The 20,619-nt window shown below is 50.1% G+C and overlaps 1 protein-coding gene across 1 annotated transcript; it reads right to left on the bottom strand.

Annotated features, from left to right (window-relative positions):
- Window positions 1–795: 795 nt before the first annotated feature.
- Tmbim1 (transmembrane BAX inhibitor motif containing 1) lies at window positions 796–17,598 on the bottom strand. Its single transcript, XM_028760576.1, has 12 exons — window positions 17,390–17,598; window positions 8,166–8,407; window positions 6,957–7,051; window positions 5,966–6,030; window positions 5,794–5,847; window positions 5,421–5,471; window positions 4,418–4,457; window positions 4,133–4,170; window positions 3,904–3,991; window positions 3,494–3,589; window positions 2,405–2,458; window positions 796–2,087 (listed from the first exon to the last, which is right to left on the bottom strand). The coding sequence occupies exons 2-12, from the start codon at window positions 8,365–8,367 to the stop codon at window positions 1,941–1,943; spliced, it is 930 nt and encodes a 309-aa protein (XP_028616409.1). The 5' UTR covers window positions 8,368–8,407; window positions 17,390–17,598; the 3' UTR covers window positions 796–1,940.
- Window positions 17,599–20,619: the final 3,021 nt, after the last annotated feature.

Below are 20,619 nucleotides of genomic sequence, written 5' to 3' on the forward strand. Positions count from 1 at the left end.
GAACAGGCCCTGGTGACCCAAGTCTTAAGAGCCACTGGTTAGGAGAGTAGCTCCCCATGCAGCCTAAACCGGTGAAAATTAGTCAGGCATGGACATCTTTAATCTCAGCACTCAGAAAGCAGAGGCAGGTGGATCTTTGAGTTTGAAGCCAGAGTTCCAAGACAGCCAGAGCAAAATAATAGAGACCTTGCCTCAAAACAAAAGAAACAAAAGATCAAATGTAGCATTCAGGGTGTGGAAGAAAATTAAAAAAAAAAATGCATTTAAATATGTCAGCTTCTCTGGGCTCATTTTCCTCCTTTGTAAGAGAAACTAGTTTCCAAGACATTCTAAGCCCATGGTCTAGCCCCTTTCCTGTCTAGAAAAAAAAAATTATAAAGACACAGCTTCCTGGGGAAATGAAAGCTAGGCTGCTTTTTACAGATACACAGGTGATCCAGCAGGATGGTAAGAACCCCCTTCTGGAGCCAGTACTGCAGACTTGAGCTCCTTCCCTAGGCAACTTTTGTCATTTCAGCAGCCTGTCTCACCCATCACCAAGAACGATTCCAAGAAAACCTGCTTGGTTCCATAGAACAGGTTACCACCTTACAGTTAAGAAAGCCACAGCCAGGCTGGGCGGTGGTGGCGCACGCCTTTAATCCCAGCACTTGGGAGGCAGAGGCAGGTGGATTTTTGAGTTCGAGGCCAGCCTGGTCTACAGAGTGAGTTCCAGGACAGCCAGGGCTACACAGAGAAACCCTGTCTTGAAAACCCCAGAAAAAAAAAAAAAGAAAGCCACAGCCAGTCAAGATCTTCCTGCCAAACATAAAACTTTATTACATTTCTAGTTGTGTTCCTTTGTGACATATTCAGAATCAAATACTGGACAGAATAGCTCTATGTCCTTGTAAGGTTTCTACCCCACCTGATAAACTGGCTTCTATCCCCACCCTGGTACCAGCTCAAGGCACTTAGATTACATAGCAAGCAGCAGCTGGCTTGAAGAGGGGGTTTTAGTCTGAAATCTCCCAGTGGGAATACAGAACAGATTGAACTTGTGTTAGAGAGGAAGGTCACTGTGCACCAGAGTAGACTTCAGTGTTTCTCAGACCAGAGAGGGCACCCAAGGCACTTTCCCTGTCCCCACTCATCTCTCACCCAGACTGCTTCCCAGCCACACCAGGATCCCACAATCCACCTCACTTGCTGACCTCCACCTCTGTGTGTCAAAGCAAAGTAGGAGGTCCCTCTAGGTCAGATTTTAAAAGCCTCAGAAGGCTCCAAGCACTTTGGGTCTGGATGGTAGCCAAGATGGGTGCCAGCCAGGGGGGATGCCATTCTGTGTTAGCCCCATACTGAATGAACTTTGCTCACTGTCATTTCCCGTAGTCCAGATAAATAATCGATACATGTTATTGGAAGTTGGGGTTGGAACAGAGAGACCCCAGGGCACAGGTCTCTTCTAGCTTCTAAAGCTAAGAGATGCCAAGCCTAAAGAGTTCAGACAGTGTGAGTGGTCTGTGAGCACTGGAGTGGGGGCAAAGCATCCAGCTTTATTGGATCCAGGAGGGGAGCAGCTCCAGCTCCTAGCCTAGAACCATGTGGCCGAGGTGGGAGAGGAGCCTCTTCACCTGAGAGCTCCTGTGTTCACAGGCTCCCTATTCCCCCCTACACACACATACGCACATGCACACACACACGCGCACGAAAAGTTTGGTGCATGCTCGTTGTGGGTAAAGGGAAGGAGATATACCTTCAGTCTAGTTCTTACCAAGCCCACCAAGGGCAAGAGGTGCCAGTAACCCCAGCATCATGGCTCTCACAGAACACAGCCAGAGACCCTCCCATCCCCTGGATGGAGAGGAAACTGAGCAGATTACTTGAGGGGAGACAGGACTAGGGCCCAGCCCAATAGGAAAGGATGAGTCCCAGGCCAGTGAAAGGGACATCTCTCTATCTCAGTCTCGATTTCCTAGGAGCTGGAGCACAAAGGTGAAGATGTAGACTATATCTGTGTAAATCTGCAGGGCGCCTGTGATGTAGTCCTCTGGGCTGATGGTATGCTTCCGGTTCCCCAGGACCAGCTGTGTATCATAAGCCAGGAACTGCAGGGAAACCAGACATGAGTGCTAGGAGCTCAGTGTCCAGGGTTCATTTCTTGTCAGCACAATGTCCTGAGAGTCCTGGGCCAGCCTTACAGCTCACTAATGATACATGGTTTCTGCCCTTGAGCAGTTCACTTGTCTACCAAAGACTGACACACGGGGACAGCCAACAATAAGAACAGAACACAGCAGGGGGTCAGAAACTTGTAAAACACCTACATAAGAAAGAGGACAATTGTCCATGGCTCCTCCCCACCTCCCAAGCTGCCTAAATTCCACCAGCTCACCTCCCTTCCCAGAAGAGGGAACAAACTTACCAGGGTGAAACAGATGGCCCCCACAGCTGCATAGACCATGTGGAGCCAGTAAATCTGTGAAATAGCACAGTATGGCATTAGGAAGCCGAACAAAGCATGACCAAAGCAGGCCCACGAGAGCCAGCTGACCCTGGGACTCCAGCTACAGCGCAGGGAGGTAGGGAAGCTATCTCCAGGATGCCCCATCCTGCCTCTCTAGATCCTGGGAGGAACTGAGAATGTGATTTATCTGCCAGAGGCAGCAAAGGCTGTCCCGCAATATCCGCGTTAAACTGTCAGCCAAACTGAAACCTAGTAAAGTACAGGAGTGTCTACTGTAGGTCCTAGAAACAAGTGAAGTACAGGAGTGTCTACTGTAGGTCCTAGAAACAAGTGAAATACAGGAGTGTCTACTGTAGGTCCTAGAAACAAGTGAAATACAGGAGTGTCTACTCTAGGTCCTAGAAACAAGTGAAGTACAGGAGTGTCTACTCTAGGTCCTAGAAACAAGGCAGCTGAGTAGAAGTCACCAGGGCCAAGCCCAGTGCATGCTGTTTGAAGAGCCTGTGACAGTGAGCTCCCAGCAGCTCATGGATGCAGCTCACTGGCGCCTATGACCCACCTTAGGGACAATTTAGAGAAGCCCCTCAGCAACCTACCACCCTGCTCAACACTACTGCCAAGTGCCTGTGCACAGGTCAGGACCAGCCATGGTAAAGAGGGCAGCACCTCTCGTTCTGATCCTCCCCCCCACCCCACCCCAGCCCTGTGCTCTCCCTTAGCTGACTGGAAGCAAAGAAGGCATCAGAACCAGCAATCCCAGGGCCCCTTCCATCCAGGCCTGACTTGGTCCTTCAGGTTTGTCTCACAGAACCTGGTCTCTGCTAACCTACCACTTCCTATAGGAACTGAGTGGTGCTATTCAGGACCTATGGGGCTATAGTTTACCACCTCCTGAGAGAAATCTGTTATAACTTAACCCAAAAGGATGGTATTACGTTGGTGCCTGCACTGGCCAATGGAGAGGTGTGTTAGCCAGAGCCCCCCCCCCCCCACTCAATAGGAAGTCTGCTGCTTGGGTTCTGCCTGCCCTCGTGGCAGGACACTCACATATTCAAAGAACAGCACTATGCTTGTGACAATACCAGTCACTGTCAGCACTATTCCCAGCACACAGAAGAGGCCTGTACAGGAGGTGAAGTCCACCTAGCAGAAAGGGAGAAAGAGGCACATCAGATAACTGTCATCCTTAGCAAACCAGAGGACTGACCCTGAGCTCCAGTTGGGGGGGTGGTCCCAGTGCTGCTCCTGGGAGCATGTCAGTGACATTGACATGCTAAGGACACATAACATACAGGAAGCAACTTGGCAAGTACAGACATGGGAGCAGGAGATTAGGCTAGGGAAATCCCTGGTCTGCAAGAGTCTGCCCCTCCCATGCCTGCCCAAGTGCCAAACCCAAAGCGGGTGTGTGTATGTAAGAGGGCAGGGTGCCAGGGAAGGGCCTTCCCCATCCTCACCTTAGTCTGAAAGCAGAAGATGGTGACAGAAATGGATACCACAGCAGTGATGATCATTGCTATGATGACAGCTTTGGTTTCATACATACTGGGAAAAAGGAAGCGTTGAGATGGGCCAGAGGCATAAGCCATAAGTAGAGGCTCCCTCTGTTCAGGATTGTGCCCATAGTCACCCAGCCCTCCACAACATTCCCTCCCCAAGAGCATGGAGGACTGTCCCTGAACATACCTGGAAATAGTGCCTGTCATAAAGCCCAAAGCCAAAGTCTGAGGGAAGGAGAGAATGAGACAAACAGTTAAGAACAGCATGGGCTCTTGGGAATGGCTCAACACAGTATCAGGCTCTAAGTTCCAGCCCCAACACTGTGGTCATCATGGCCCTGCCAGAGCTGGAGGTAGATGTAACTGTACTGGGAAGGACAGCCACAGAGGAAAGCAAGAGCAGGGCCAGCCAAGGACAAGGGTGCCCCCAACCCTTTCCCCACTAGGTCTCCCATTTCCCTTCTAGACTTACAAAGATGGTTAGCAGGATGATGTTCCATGGGAATCGGCGTCTGCAGAGAGAGAGAGAGAGAGACAGACAGACAGACACACACACACACACACACACACACACACACACACACACACACACGCACATTTGGGCCCATCATGTCTTAGCAGACCTTCAACTGAAGGAAGTCCTTAGCTCCTAAGAAATAAGCCTTTTCCTTAGGGAGGGTACTCAGGTATTTACACAAGGATAACCTGACACAGTCCTTCTCTGTGGAGCCAGCATGGCCAGGACTTGTTTACAGCTCTCATGTCCCCTGTGTGACTGTGACAAAGTCCTCAGCCTCTCTAAACCTTGAGTTCTTCCTGATAGGGATATAGTAACTTTCCCTTTTGTGTTTTTAATTTTTTATTATGTGTGTGTGTGTGTGTGTGTGTGTGTGTGTGCACATGTACCATAGCACATATGTGGAGGTCAGAGGACAGCTTGTGAGAATCATTTTCTTTCCGACATGTGGGTCTTGGGCCTTAAACTCAGATCACTAGGCATGGTGGAAAGTACCTATACCTGTTGAGCCATCTTGCTACTTCCTCCCTTTTTGATTTTCTTTTCTGTTTATTAAATGCTCGAAATGGTCCATATCTTTTTTTTTAAGATTTATTTATGTATATGAGTAAACCATTGCTCTCTTCAGACATACCAGAAGAAAGCATCAGACCCCATTACAGATGATTTTGAGCCACCATGTGGTTGCTGGGAATTAAACTCAGGACCTCTGGACAAGCAGACAGTGAGTGCTCTTAACCACTGAGCCATCTCTCCAGCCCAGTACATATCTTGTATATATGACTCTTACATATCTTGTAAGACAGATATAGCCAAGTGGGCATCACTACTCTGTAACATAGCTGGCTCTTGTCCCTCATCAGTACTCCTTGTAGGTCTCTCTCCACCGTATAAACCCTTTATAATACTTTGTCCCTGTCTCACTTCCTGCCCTCCTGTCAGGGTCTCCAACACTCACCTGGGTCCCTGGCAGCAGGCCAGGATCACGTAGGTGACAAGGAAGACAGCGCTGGGGGAAGAGATGGGACATAGCTATAGGGCAGGACACCCCCGGACTGCTCCTAACCCAGTACGATCTGAAGGCAGTGCAGGGTGATCATAGAGAGCGGGGACAGTGCCATGGCATCCCATTTCATCACCACATCTGCCTGGTCCTGTCCTGCCCCAGCACCCCATGATGTTACTCCTCCTCAGTTGCTCTTCTGCCCCTTCCTGGAGACTGGCACGGTTTCTGGGAAGCCCTTTCTCCTAGGGCATAGTTCTGCTCTACACAAAGCTGGTCAGCTGCCTCCTGCCGCCCTCCCTTCCCAGCAGCAGCACCCTGCACTCACTAGGACACGTAGTACACAGCCACATTGCTCCTCACATATTCGCTGACTGGTTCCCTGTGAAACAGAAGATGGCAAGAAAGGAGTCATACCGTGGTCGTCTGCCTCCAGCTGAGAGCCACCCCTCCATGGGCAGCCTAGCAGGTAACCCAGGCTGAGAAAAGGAGAGACTCACACAAAGGTGAAGATAGCAATGATGGCCACAGTGGTGAGCAGCTGGACGGAAATGATGCAGTACACCTACAACAAACAGCCAGGGAGATAGCTCAAATCTCATGCTAGCCTCTCCCTGAAGGACAGTCAGTGCCAAGGCGTCTGCCCACCTACCTCACCCCCATCTTGTTAGTGGTACAAGGGGCCTGCTTTGAGTTTGAAAGTCTCAGTGGTTAAGAACATATATTGCTCATGGACCAGAGTTCAGTTCCCAGAACAGCACCAGGCAGTCCTGATTACCTGTATCCAACTCTAGCTCCAAGGGATCTGATGCTTTCTTCTGGATTCCTTGGATACTAGCCTCACATGTGTGCACACACATACACGTGTGTGCACGCACACACACACACACACACACGCATACATACGCATACACACACATACACATGCATACACACACCTTAAAAATAAAATCAGTCTTGAAAAGATAAAGAATGACTGTAATTTGGAAGGCTCCACTTTTCGAGTCCTCAGAGATTCTTCCCTGGCTGCAGTCTGCCCTGGAAGGGACCCCTCTGCCACCCCGCTGTCTCTTGGTCCCTTTCCACCTACCCAGCATCCAACTTATAATCAGTTTACAGTATACTGCACACTTTCTCTGCCTGCTCCTGTACTAATAGCAGCTTTCTGTGACAAGGGTTGAAAGAAGGGATGTGGCCAGGCAGTGGTGACGCATGCCTTTAATCCCAGCGCTTGGGAGGCAGAGGCAGACAGGCAGATTTCTGAGTTCAAGGCCAACCTGGTCTACAGAGTGAGTTCCAGGACAGCCAGGGCTACACAGAGAAACCCTGTCTAGGAAAAAACCAAACAAAAACCAAAACAAAGTCAGGGCAATGGGAATCATAGAGAGGGGCATGCCCTCTGAGGAAGGTGCGGAGGAAGGCAGCTAAGACATTTATGTGGGAACGTGTACCTGAACCTAGACCTCCCCTAAGCCCCAGCCCATTTCTTACCTTTTGGATGAAGGCATGTCGGACTTTCCGGTCATCCCATTCTCCAGGACCAAAGCTGTCACTTCCTGTTCTCTCCTCCTCATTATAGTCATGGCCTAAGACAGAGGCAGATCACATCAAACCTTCTGGAGACTTAGGACACATAGCCTCCATTTCAAAGCCCCCCTGACCTCCCTGTGTCAAACCAAGGCTCAGATACCTCTGTCCAAAAGACACACTTGTAACCCACAGTCTTATCAAGCTTAGGTTCTCTAGGCGCCCGCAGAGTGACTCCAGCTTGGCTTAGGTGAGAAAGAGGTGTCTGTCAGCAGGCATCTGCTGCAGGCTGTGCCCAGCCCACACACTGGAGACAGGAGAGTGGCATCTAAGAGTGGGACTGGGCTGGCGGAGCAGTGGCCATGGGAGTAGAGGGCCAGAGAGGGAGGGAAGAACAGAGAAAGTGGGTACAGGAGGGCGTGGGCTGTGTCTACAGCAGGCTTCACAATGCACAACCTGTGAGATCCTAAGATCTGCCTCAGAACACATGTCCAGATAAGAGCTGGCCATACACTCACTGGCTCTGGGACACTGAGGCTACTGCAAGCTACCAACATTCCATGGATGCTTCTTTGGGAACTACTTCCAAAATCTACCCAAAAGGAGTTGGGGTACAGCTCATAGGCAGAGCATATGCTTAACATGTAATGACCTGAGTTCAGTCTTTCGTACCAAAAAGAAATGCAAAATCCCCCTCCCACCCCCAGGAAGAAGAGGCTTGCTATAGTCTAACCTCACCTTCACTGGGCAACCATGGTATTTTGGCTGTTGGCAAAAATCAGATTGTATATAAAGGATGGAGATGTGTCAGCCCTAGGATATTAAAAAAAAAAAAGTACTTAGGGCTCCTAAGGAAGATATGGTGCCCACACACAGTGGCAACAGCCTTGTTGAGAAACAAAAATGGTTCCTTAGGCAACCACTTAGAAGCCATTACTTCACCCAGCTACCGTCTCTGGGTGTAAGTTCTGGTATATGTCTTAAGGTCTCAGTCTCCTTACTGAATACATAGGCCAGCAAGTGGCTGAAGGGAAGAATGGGAGGTTAAGGGGAAGGTAGGACAGGAAGGGGAAAACGTATCAAAGGGGATGGTAGGAGGAAGGGAATGGAAAGCTTCTTCAGTCCCAAGCTCTACCTCCTCCCACCAACCTCCAGCCACCGCCCATGACTCACCGTAGTTCATGGGCATTGGATGGACGGGAGGAACCGGCTGTGGGTAGCCAGCAGGGTGACCGTAACCGGGCTGAGGGTAGGCAGGGTAGGCAGGGTAACCACCTGGCAGGACAGACGGCGACCCGTATCCCCCGGGAGGTGAAGAGCCAGGGTACAGGGGGTTGTGGTCCTCATAGGGAGGTGGGGCAGTGGGACTGGACATGGCCACTCAAGGCCTGAGGGGAAACCCCAGCTTCTGGGACCTGCAATAGGAAACAAGCAATCAGTCATGAGTTCCTGGCTGTTTACCCCACCCTGGCTCCTTTCTAGACTATGTCTGTAGCTTACACATGCCACTCACTGCCCACAGGCCACCACCCCACTGGGCCAGCCCTTGCCTTTTATAATCTCTAACAGAACCTTTATCTGGAGCCTCCCCTTCCCTGGCCATAGGAGAGTAGGAGTGGGGATTAGTCAGACGACCAGCGTCACAGCTAAGCATCAGAACAACAGAAGAGAATGGCAGCCTGGGAACTCCCTGTTCTCCTGTAAGGAAACCTTGCAGTGGTGGCTTGACAGCAGAACCAGGGGAAGAAGCTGTATGGCCCCTAGAAGAACTTCTGGTGAGTCACAGAGCTGACCAGCTGGGACTCTTTGGAGGGGTCAACCCAGTCCCCATAGCAGCTGGCTGGAGCAGCAGGCTTGAGGGCCAGATACAGGGTGGAGCCAAGCTAGAAGCTGAGCAGGAAAGCAGAGGAAGAAAACAATCCTGCCTCTGTGCCAGAACTGCCAGGCCCCAGAGGGAGGGGCAGGGCAGGCAGGAGACAGGACTCTCCAGTTCCCATCCCATCAGAGGCATGTGGCAGCCTGTGCCTGCTGCTCCCTTCACTGCTCTTGCCAGGGAGTAAATCGTGCTCCAGAGCTCCCTGGAAAGGGGGGTCCCTGTTATCTTCCCAGCAGCAGTGGCAGGGAGGGTCAAGGAAAGTAAGCCGAGAAGTGAGGGCACAGGATGGAATGCCTGACAGGGCCCTGCAGCTTGCTGGAAGCCCGGGTGCTACACTCGCTTGAAGTGAGTAGCAAGGCCCAGCAGAGTCAGGTGGCTCCCACAGTCCTAGAACCCTGAATGGAGTGCCTTGGGTGGTGATATGTGTCCTTTGTGCCCTGCTGTACTCTCTAGGCCTCCTTCGCCAAGTTCATCACATCCTGTGGACACATAATGAAATGACAGGCACATCTAGATATGGCAGAGGAGGACGGAGACAAGCTAAGGAAATGGTGTCCTTATTTCTTTCATAGAGTCGCCCCTTCCCATGTACACCCTGTGACAGAGTTAGCCCCTGCCCCACCAGAAAGACTCGCAGATCCAGGTCAGCTGCACCTTCAGAGCTGCTGCTGGAAGCAGGAGAGTCCCAGCTTCTCTTTCAGGGCACCCAGTGTGGCTCAGAGATCAGATAGAGGACATTCATGTCTCCTCTCAGGACAACAGGAGTTATTCACAAGGGAAATCAGTCAGGATCGAGTAACAGGCCGGGAGCAAGTCACACTGAGGAAAGCTGTTCTCCATCTCCCCAGAGCAAGAGTGTGTCAAGCCAGACAGAAGAAAGCCCTTCTAGCCAGTGCGGGTAGACGAGAGCCAGACAGGGAAGCGTGGGAGTCAGGCATTGAGCCGGGCAGAGCGGCTGGGTAAGTGGACACCCAGAGTGGAGAGCGCATCTATGGTCACCCACTGGAACTGGTTTGGAGAGTTCTGAGTCCATGAAAGGACAGAGTAATCACAAGCAAGATAAAAGAAGCAGGTTTTTCCTGCCTCAACCTTTGGAGCAAAAGCCCTATTCCCCTAAACCCTACTCCCCCCTCTCCAAGTCCCCTTCTGAGTCCACAGAAAGGATGGTATGCTGGTGGACGGGAAGAGAACAAAGCAGGTTACCTTTGGTATAGAGGTGCCTGTCATTTCACTATGGCCCTTATGTCAGTTATCTAGGGCTATCTGACATCCTCCATTGGGATGGTGGTGCAGGCTGATTGATGGCTAAACAGTCCTAAAAGGCCCTGCTAGGAAAGGCCCTGTTGTTAGAGTCCCAACAGTGCCACCAAGCCATGATGTCACAATGACCTGGCCCTTCACTTTCACAAGGCATGTGTGAAATGGGGTGGTTGAGTGATCTCAGGGCTCAATGACAGCTCTAAGAGCTGACTATGACCCTGGGAAACTGACCATGCAGGGCCTGCCTTTTGTTCAGCATACAGAGGCTCCTCCCTCTTCCCAAGTGAGGGGCCCACAGTGACTCACTGCCTGGGATGAGGTTCCAGGGTCTAGGGTACCTTAGCAGCTGACTCATGGGCCTCCCTCCTGTCCTTCCTGACCCTGCCGGGTCATGCTGGTAGTCATGCTGGTAGGAATTTGCCAGTGGACCTGCCTGATCCCAGCATAGTTCTCTGAGTCCTCTACCACCTGCCCTTTTGAACCAGAGATGATGCTATTATGCATCAGTGCCCTCACCTGGAAGATGGGTTCAACACCAGTTAACAGTGCCTACCAAGAAACCGTAAAAATTAAGAGAGGATAAACACACTGAGGGGGCTGGAGAGATGGCTCAACAGTTAAGCACACTGGCTGCTCTTCCAGAGGACCTGGGTTCGAGTCCATATGCATCCACATGGCAGTTCACAACTGTCTGTAACTCCAGTCCCCGGGGATCTGGCACCCTCGAGCATACAGGCAGGCAGAACACCAATGCACATAAAATAGGTTAATTTAAAAAGGAAAGGAAAGAAATGCAGGTCCGAGCTCTTAGAACCATGTCCAGCCTAACCAGGGATACACACTTTGGCTCCTTCCAGCTGTGAATTCTGACACCGTAGAGTATGCCAGCAGGTAAGCATTGCTATTACAGAGACACTGAGGTTTAGGAGAATAAAGAGAGTTGGTCAGGGACACCTCACAGGGTATAACGAAGTCAAGGCATACCCCAAGGCTGACTCTGGTGTCCTTTTTGAGTCCCTTATTTGGATAGTCTATCTATCCTAATTTCTTAGCATCTCCCATGGCTTTGGTCTCAAATCCTCCAGCGATAATAGCAGGCTTACACAGAAGTGGATGCCCAGCGATTCAGCCCCTCCACAGTACACTCCAGTCCCATCCATTAGCACAGGGAGACTCAAAATGGCAGAATCTAGACATCCACCCACTTAAGACAAGCTGATCCTAAGCTACAATGCAATCCTGGCTATCTGACCCTGGGTGCGAGAGAATAAAACCCTTGTTCTGTACCAGCCAGAAAGTCGCCAGCCTCTGCTACAGTCACCTCTGAGCCACGGCATGGACAATACCTGTCAGATCAGCAAGAGCCTCTGAAACCCAGAACCCCCACGGTGGCTTCTAAGCAGGCCCCAGCTTCTGCCTGGCCTCCATGAGGACCCTTCCACCAAGGTTTCACCAGGGCTGAGGTCTGGGCTAGCCAGCACTACCCTAAGGGGAGTGGTCAATCATTCTCCTAGCTAAGCTGAGGCATGGGGATGACTAGAGAACGAAAAGAGTAGGAAGGACAAGGACAGAAAAAAGACCTGGAGACAGAGTACAGATGAGGCAGAGTCAGGTCTTCTGGGTTCACTCAGGCTCCAGGGACCACAAAGAACTATGAGCATTTTCCTAAGTTGAGAGGCATCCAGCTTCTCTGTGAGCAAACACCAGCTTGTGATCAGTGTCCAGACTTTGCCCCATCCCAGCAGTTCCATGTCTCAGCTTGTACCTTTCTCAGGTAATCCATCCATGTCAGGGAAAACCCAGAGCCCTCCCTCCCTGACTCAGTCACAGTGGCAGCAGAAGTGTGTACTTGGGCAAACAGCAGGATTTGTTAGTGGCCAAGGTTTGCAGGGAAGAATCTGGGGAAGCTGTTCCCCACTAAAGCCTGGGCTGACTCAGGGGTCTGACTGTGCACCTGGCCTGCAGAGGTCAGACTCTGGCTCTAGCTGTCCTGTGGCATATGAAGTGTTAAGACTCTGGAATCTGTAGCCAGAAGGCTGAGCTACTGAGATTACAACCAAGAGGGTGTATCTGGAGAGAAGGACAGAAAAGAGCAGTCTAGGCAGCTTGCCCTCCTGAATGCCAGGAGCCAGACCAGAATGGAAAGAATTGCTCAGCGTGCATCTCAGGAAGCCCCGCCCCACACCCAGGTCTCCATGCCTAGCTTCTTCCCGGCAGTCTCCCAAGAAAACACCTCCCGCCCAGCACACAACCACTGGGACACTGGGACAGAGAAGGGAAAGAAGCAACCAGGAACCCAGAACCAACATCCTACTCCTAGGGTGGCGGGGCCTCAGGATTAAGAGGTGAAGTAGACGTAGATGGGAATCCAAACAGTGAGGTGTCAGCTAGAACCAGCAAACCCAAAAGCTCCAGCCCAGGACAGGTCCTCTTGGCCAAGAATTTGTAACTTCTGGGCCAGGTATTGAACTTCATGTTTCTAATTCTAGCAGAGGCAGGGGGAATCTCTGTGAGTTCAAGGACAGCCTATTCTACATATCAAGTTCCAGGCCAGCCAGGAAATGATAGTGAGATGCTACCTTGGGGTAGGAGGTGTGTGTTAAGGAATTTAGAACTTTCCTTCCCAGCCTGGCCCAATATCTGAAAGCTCAGCAAAAGAGCCACAGGTGCCAGAACAAAGCACCCTGTCCAGTTCCCTCATTATTTCTGCTCATCCTGCCAACCCATTACGTTCCTCCCAGGCTCCAGGTCACTCCCCAGCTCCCACCTCTAGACTCCCTCTCTCTGGATCCACTGAAACAGAAGGCCAAGTCCTGGAGACTATGGAAAGGCCCAGCCCAGCAGCTTCTCCATCACTCTTATCTCAGAGGACAGAATTGTATTGTGGGGTTGTAACCTCAGTGATCCCAGCCACATCACCAGTCAAAGTGGCCTTCGTGTGCTTATAAAGAAAGAGAGAGAGCTAGCCAGGCAGTGGTGGCGCACACCTTTAATCCCAGCACTCGGGAGGCAGAGGCAGGAGGATTTCTGAGTTCGAGGCCAGCCTGGTCTTCAGAGTGAGTTCCAGGACAGCCAGGACTACACAGAGAAACCCTGTCTCGAAGGAAAAAAAAAAAAAAAAAAAAAAAGAGGGCTGCCGGGCAGAGGTGGTGCACGCCTTTAATCCCAGAGGCAGGCAGATCTCTGAGTTCAAGGTCAGCTTTGTCTACAAAGCAAGTTCCAGGACAGCCAGAGCTACACAGAGGAACCTTGTCTTGAAAAACCAAAAAGAGAGAAAGAGACAGAGAGAGACAGAGACAGAGAAGGAAGGAGGGAGGGAGGGAAGGAAGGAGGGAGGGGGGGAACCAGGTGTAGTAGCTAGTAGCTCAGGCCTTTAATCCCAGTACGTTGTTTGTGGACAGCCAGAGCTACATAGTAAGACTCTGTCTCAAAATTGAAAGAATGAAAGAGAGAGAGAGACACAGAGAGAGAGAGGGAGGGAGGGAGGGAGGGAGGGAGGGAGGGAGAGAGAGAGAGAGAGAGAGAGAGAGAGAGAGAGAGAGAGAGAGAGAGAGGAGGAAGCCATTATCAGGGCTGCTGCTATTTTTGACACAAAGGCCCCGCCCGTTTGTGTTATCTTCAGGTTAAGAGAGGAGACAAGCAGAAGAGTAGGAGTATTAATCAGACCATAATGGAAAATCACAGAGGGGTGGAGAAGGAAGAGAGCCGCCTAAGAGTGGTAAGGTCAGTACTTAGTAAGCAACTAAGGTGCTTCTGATGCTCACAAAAAATCCCAGCTCCAATAAAAATGCTATACTTGAGAGCCAAGAATAATGGGACATACCTGTAATGTGAGCACTCAGGAGGCTAAAAGCAGGATTGCTTCAAGTTCAAAGCCAGCCTGAGCTACTATTGAGCACGAGGCCAGCCAAGGCTACACGGCAATGGCCAATCTCAAAACAGTCAGTTGAAAATTTCAGGGGGATGCATGGGGTTTCGGATTTAAACATCCAAGGAAGGCAATTTGCAAGCAGCAGGGACAGATTTGAACTTGATGACTGATTTTGGGTGCTTGTCTGCCAGGGAAGACACCTGAGGTACCCTCACCTGGTGAGCGGGGCACAGAGCTGAGGGTGAGGTGGTAAAGACCAGCAGAGCTGAGTGCACAGTGGATATGGATTCCTTCTCCCATCTTTGCCTGAGTCTCCAGTGTAGGAGCAGGGATCTAATTCTTCTCCTGGTGTTGGTACTGATCCCAGTACATGAATTGGGGTAGGTCACTTCCCACTTTCAGGCTCCATTTTTACATCTATAAGATGGGTGTATCCTAGGCTGAAAGACCAAAACCCACTGTAGCCCTGCCAGTTTGATTCTGTATAAATAGGCTAACAGGACAGAAAGCTTCAGAGCAGAATGACATAGCCACCCCACCCCCACACACCTGGGAATCTACACACTGACTGGGTGCCTCTAGTAATACCTAGGACATATACAGTGGCAGAGGCACACGGCATGTTCTAGGCAAGAGGGTGGCCATTAACTCTCACTGTGCTCCTAAGATGCTCCCACTCTTCACAGCCTGTGTAATGCTGACCCAGGCAGCCTGTTTATTACATGAGGACCCAACCCTAAGAAAAACTCATGTCCCTATCCATCTCTTAAAACCCTACGCTTTCACCAGCCTGTCCTTCAAAACAGTTGCACTAAAAACCAAGCAAAAAATCTTGGTGGATCAGCAGGCTAAGGCTCTTGCTGCCAAGCCTGACAACCTAAGTTGGATCTCTAGAACCCATGTGGTGAAAGGAGAGGACCAACTCCCTCGAGCTGTTCTCTGGACCTCACATGCATGTACTCACCCTCGCATACAAATAAGTAAATATAATTTTTAAAAAGAACCACATATTAATGGGACATGGTGGTGTACACCTGTAACCCTAGCACTAGGTTGGCTCGAGCAGAAAGATCACAAGTTCAAGACTAGGGCCATAAGAACCTGCGGAGAGGAGGACCAGACATGCCCTCGTTCTCTTATCAGCCAAGTGCCAGGATCCCTGGAGGATCGGCTCCCTCCCTTACGTCCAGCAGCTACTGGAACCTCCTCCATGGTAGGATTTACAGCATGGCATGGAGGAGATCTAGTCAGCACAGAACCAGGAAAGTAGCATCCCTAAACCTCACCCCTGTGTCACAGGAAGTGTACTGACCATTCTATATAAGGAGGTCTTACCTTCCTCCCTGACCAATGCATTATGTCCACAACAAGGAGAGGCCTGTGGACTTCTGTATCTTGTTGTTCCTATTCCTACTTCAAAACAAGTCCTGTTCTGACCTAGACTCCCAAAATCTTAGGTTAAGGCTGGAGGATTCTATCAAGATCAACTCTTGTTCAGCATTCCCAAGAGAACTGAAGGCTCTCTGAAGATTTGTTTGTCCCTTCAACGGTGGCTTGTTGAGATATGGTCTCACTCTACAGTCCAGGTTGGCTTCAGGTCTGCAGCCTGGCTTGCAATCTTCCTTTTTCCTTTATCTTCTGAGAATAGGTACTGTGCCCCAGTGTTGTTACTGTTTCGTGAGGCAGGCGCTTGCCCTGTAACTCAGGGCACTCTTGCCTCAGCCTCTGGCATGAAAGGTGTGCACCACCACACACACGCAGTCCTGGTGCTTCTGTCTTAAAGGCCCATGGTGAGAGGTCTTGGGTTTGGAGGTGCTCTTCTATAGATGGCTTCTATCTGAGGATCCCCCATTCTTTTGTTTTGTTTTGTTTTTGTTTTTCGAGGCAGGGTTTCTCTGTGTAGCCTTGGCTGTCCTGGAACTCACTCTGAAGACCAGGCTGGCCTCGAATTCAGAAATCCACCTGCCTCTGCCTCCCAAGTGCTGAGATTAAAGGTGTGCGCCACCACCGCCCAGGAGAGGATCCTCCATTCTTAATGAGGAAGCTGAGCCTAAGTGCCTATTACCCTAGCCCATGAGCTTCTTCAACGGCTTGCCAACTAATATGTTATTACCTCTCTGATCTCCCAGTTTTACACGGGCAGCCCTGAAGTCAGACAGGAAGTCAGGACCCTTGAAGCAATGGTCTCACTTCCCTTGAAACTATAAACCAAGACCAGGGCCCCAGGACTGAGAGGTAAAAACAGGCAAGTGAAGAGGAGAGGAAGTATGGTGGCCTGTTTGAGGCAGACAGAGCAGGGCAAAGAAGCACCTGGCTTGCCCTACCACCACTCGCCAGGCCAAAGACACCAACTTTGAAACCAAAGCTCACTACTGAGATAAATATTTCAGAGTTCCAGAGAACCAGACACCTGACAGACCTTCCATGACAGTTCTCCCCACTTATCCGGTGTTTAGGTTGACCCCCAGCCTCATGGATACCACCACCCATAGGCCACAGTGGAGTGAGTGTCTGGGGAGGGAGGCGGGGGGGGGGGGTGTCACAGGACCTGGTGAAGATAGTCCAGGCTCTGCCTGGCAGAGAGTCTTTCCTTCCTCCTGTCTGGTTCCCTCTCAGTCCTCGAGCGCCCTGCCTTCCCTTTTCCCATTTCCCTGTTTCGTTTGAATTTTTACTCTGACCTAAAGAGGTCGGGAGGGGGGCAGGCATTACAGCTTCCACCTGTATATTCCCATACTCCCAGCACTTAAGAATCTGAGGCAGAAGTATTGAAACAAGTTGAAGGCTTGACTGGGCTACTGAATGAAACTGTCTCAAAAAAAAAAAAAAAAGTTAAGAGTAGGAATGGCCTCTTCTCTAGACCTATGGGTTGGCCCACTGACTTCATTGTGCTAGGGCTCCCTCCTCTCCTCCCTTCACCTTAGATAGATCTCCATCACCTGTCTTTACTCAGCCTGGAGACGCCAGGACAAGCTCGAACAGCCCCGGGTGGGTCCTAAGCCCCTGGCTGGCTCTCTCCCTCCCTCCCTCTCCCCACCAGCTGAGGACCAGGACAGACTCCATCTCACTTGCAGCACGGCCACTCTGGGGCCCCGGAATTGGGGACACGTCCTCAAACAAGCCACTCAGCCACGGATAGGAGCACCCTGCAAGTTGCCGGTCAGCTCAGGGGTGCGCACCGAATGCGGTTGCGCCATAAGCCCCGGCCATGGGTTCTGCCCAGGCGCACAAGGAAAGTGAAGACTGGAACGGGCAGGACGAAAGGACCCTACTCTGGCTCGACCCGCGCGTGCCAGAAAAGTTCGGGCGCCGGGGCGCAGCGCCGCCCCAGGCCGCTTCCATTCCCCGCCGGCCTCGGTCCCCACCTCCACCGGCCGCAGCCCCCTCACTTGCCTGCGCTGTTCCGGACCGTGAGATCCGCCTGGGCCTCCGGGCGCTGGCGAGGACTGGGCTGGGCCGGGCTGGACTGGGGCTCCGTGCCCCGCCCCGTCTCTCTCCGCCGCCAGTGGGGAGGAGCCGCTGGGCCCCCCGAGGCTGCCAGAGAGCGCTGGGGTCCACTCCAGACCCCAGCCACCAGCCAGGTGTGAGTGGTTCACACTTACTGGAAGAAACGCTGGCTCGCGGATGAGGACAAAACTCAAACTCACTGGGAAAAAGTAACTTCTTTCCATCAATTCCAGACTCCACCCCAGTAAGACAGCGCTACGTCAGTGTCTACATACCAGGAATTAGCGCTAGGGGCTTTAGAGCGAGTCTTGTCGTCTTTAAAGTTGTTATTGGTTTTTGTTTGTTTGTTTATATTCTAGGTAAAAGGGCGATCTCACTATGTACCTCAGGCTGGTCTCCAGCACTTGTCACCCGGCCTCGGCCCAAGTGTTGCAATTACTGACCCTAGTTTCACTTAGGCCGATTTCACTGAGTTTTTTACTTTTTGGTTTTCTTTTTTGTCACTAACTGGTCTTCAGCAGAACTTTAGGTTTAGAGGTGTAGCTCAGTGGTAGATCTCCGGCCTTCCATGTGAGAGACCCAGCTAGGTTTCTTTCCCATCACAGAAAAACCAAACAAAAAAATAATTTCAGTGTTGCACAGTATTGTATCACATGGCTGAGCTATGTTTATTATCAATTCATTTTTAAAGATTTATTTATTTATTTATTTATTTATTTATTTTATGCATATGAGTACACCATTGCTCTCTTCAGATACACCAGAAGAGGGGATCAGATGATTGTGAGCCACCATGTGGTTGCTAGGAATTGAACTCAGGACTTCTGGAGGAGCAGTTGGTGCTCTTAACCACTGAGCCATCTCTCCAGCCCTTATCAATTCACTCTTAAAACTTTTTATTTCATAGAAAAATCAGTTTTAAGTCACAAAAAGTCTGTGGTGAATTAAATTCTGTGCTTTTAAGCTAACTGACCTTTTCAAATTTAAAACTTCAAATATACAAACATAGGCATGAAACTCTAAAGCTCTGCTTGGAATCAGTCACATGTCACTTAATGTCAGGGATGTGTTAGGTTAGGGGATTTCAGTGTTGTGCAAGCCTCATGGTGTATCTACAGTAACAGCTCACTGTGTGTCACTGGGAAGTAAAATAATCTTACTGCAGTTGGTAGTATGCTAGCTTAGGGTGTAAGAAGTCCTGGGTTCCATCTCCAGCACGGCATAAACAGTGGGAGTGGTGCAAGCCTGCAATGCCAGGTATTTTGAATGTTAACAATAAAGTAACTTACCTCAAAGAGGTCAAGGGGAGCCAGATATGTGGCCATGGTCAGGGAAAACCAATTTAGGTCATCCAAAAGTTTGTGTTCCAACATGGCAATCGTTTGGTGATGTTTTGAGGGGTTGGGAGTTATCTACTTAGGGATTTAGTGCTGTAAATAGACACCATGACCAAGGCAACTCTTATAAGGACAACATTTAATTAAGGCTGCCTTACAGGTTCAGGTTCAGGCCATTATCATCGAGGTGGCATCCAGGCAGGCATGGTGCAGGAGGAGCTGAGAGTTCTATCTCTTCATCTGAAGGCTGCTAGAAGACTGGCTTCCAGGCAGCTAGGAGGAGGGTCTTAAAACCCACGCCCACAGTGACATACCTACTCCAACAAGGCCACATCTACTCTAACAAGGCCACACCTCCAAATGGTGCCACTCCCTGGGCCAAGTATATTCAAACCACCACAGGGGTGGTTTGATTTGGTTTTGTTTTTGTTTTAAGGGTCTCACCATGTAACTCTGGTTGGCTTGGAATTCAGTATGTAGACTAGGCTACCCTGGAACTCACAGAGAGATCTGCCTACCTCTGCCTCTTGAATGTTGTGATTAAAGGTATGTACAACCATACTAAATTTGATAGAGTTTTTATAAAAATTGTAATTTGAGGCACTTTCCATATGCACTCTTGGAAAAACTAAGTAAGCAGTTATAGCAAAATGGAGACATCTCAGCTATAGCAATAGGCCTCAGAGGCTGTCTGATGATACTCAGCCTTTGGGTTGGTAGAAGGGTTTTATCTGTTAGTCACTAAATGTTAGGTCAGACACAGAGGTAGGCAAAGAATGGCTATTTAGGGGCTGAAGGTAACCCAGGATAAATCGTAATTAGGCTCTGGACCAGCAAACATTCCACCCTCTACACAGTCACTGGAATTCTAGTCTCTTAATCAGCCTGCTCAAAGTCTCAGGTGAACATGCAATTTCTTTCTAGGAACTTCTATTCAGAAGTAGGAGCAAAAGCGTCAGGATTATTCTCAAGTACACTGCAAGTCTAAGGCCAGCTTGGGCTATATAGGGATCCCCACTTAAAAACAAAATAATGAGCCAGGCAGTGGTGGCACACGCTTTTAATCCCAGCACTTGGGAGGCAGAGGCAGGTGGATTTCTGAGTTCGAGGCCAGCCTGGTCTACAGAGTGAGTTCCAGGACAGCCAGGGCTATACAGAGAAATTCTGTCTCAAAAAAATAAAATAAAAAATAAAAATAAATAAAAAAATAAAGATTTTTGTGGGCCCAGCATCATATATTTGGTCCCTGCTTGACTTCATCATGTGGTGCATCTCTGCACTTCAAAGCAGTATGGTCTCAGTTCCACAGGGTGGTGAACATTTTGATGTGGCTAGACTGAGATCTTAGCTCCTGTTGCCCAACCCCTTATCACTCACAAAAAAAATACAGCAGCAGAAGCCAGGTTGAATGACACACACCTGAATCCCTACACTCAGAAGGCTGAAGCCCAAGGATCTGAGGTCAGTCCAGGCCTCTGGGTGAGAATCATTCTCAAGGGAATTGCCAGGGTGGCTCTGTGGGTAAGGACGCTTGTCACCAATCCTCACTATCTGAGATCAATCCCTGAACACTTGTATCTGAAGGGAAGAATCAACTGTGCAAGTTGTCTTTACACACACACACATTAAATTAACGAGATTTGAAAGGGTTTGATTGTTTTAAGTTCAATTAGCCAGGTATGGTGGTGTATGCCTTTAACTCCAGCAAATCAGGAGGTAGAGGCAGGTGGATCTTTATAAGTTTGAGGCCAGCCTGGTCTATATAGCAAGTAATGGGCCAGCCGGGCTACATGGTGAGACCCTATCTCAAAAAAAAAAAAAAAAAAAAGTCAGTAGCAG

Source organism: Grammomys surdaster, unplaced genomic scaffold (genome assembly GCF_004785775.1).
Source record: "Grammomys surdaster isolate TR1022 unplaced genomic scaffold, NIH_TR_1.0 126546, whole genome shotgun sequence".
Classification (NCBI taxonomy): Eukaryota; Metazoa; Chordata; class Mammalia; order Rodentia; family Muridae; genus Grammomys; species Grammomys surdaster.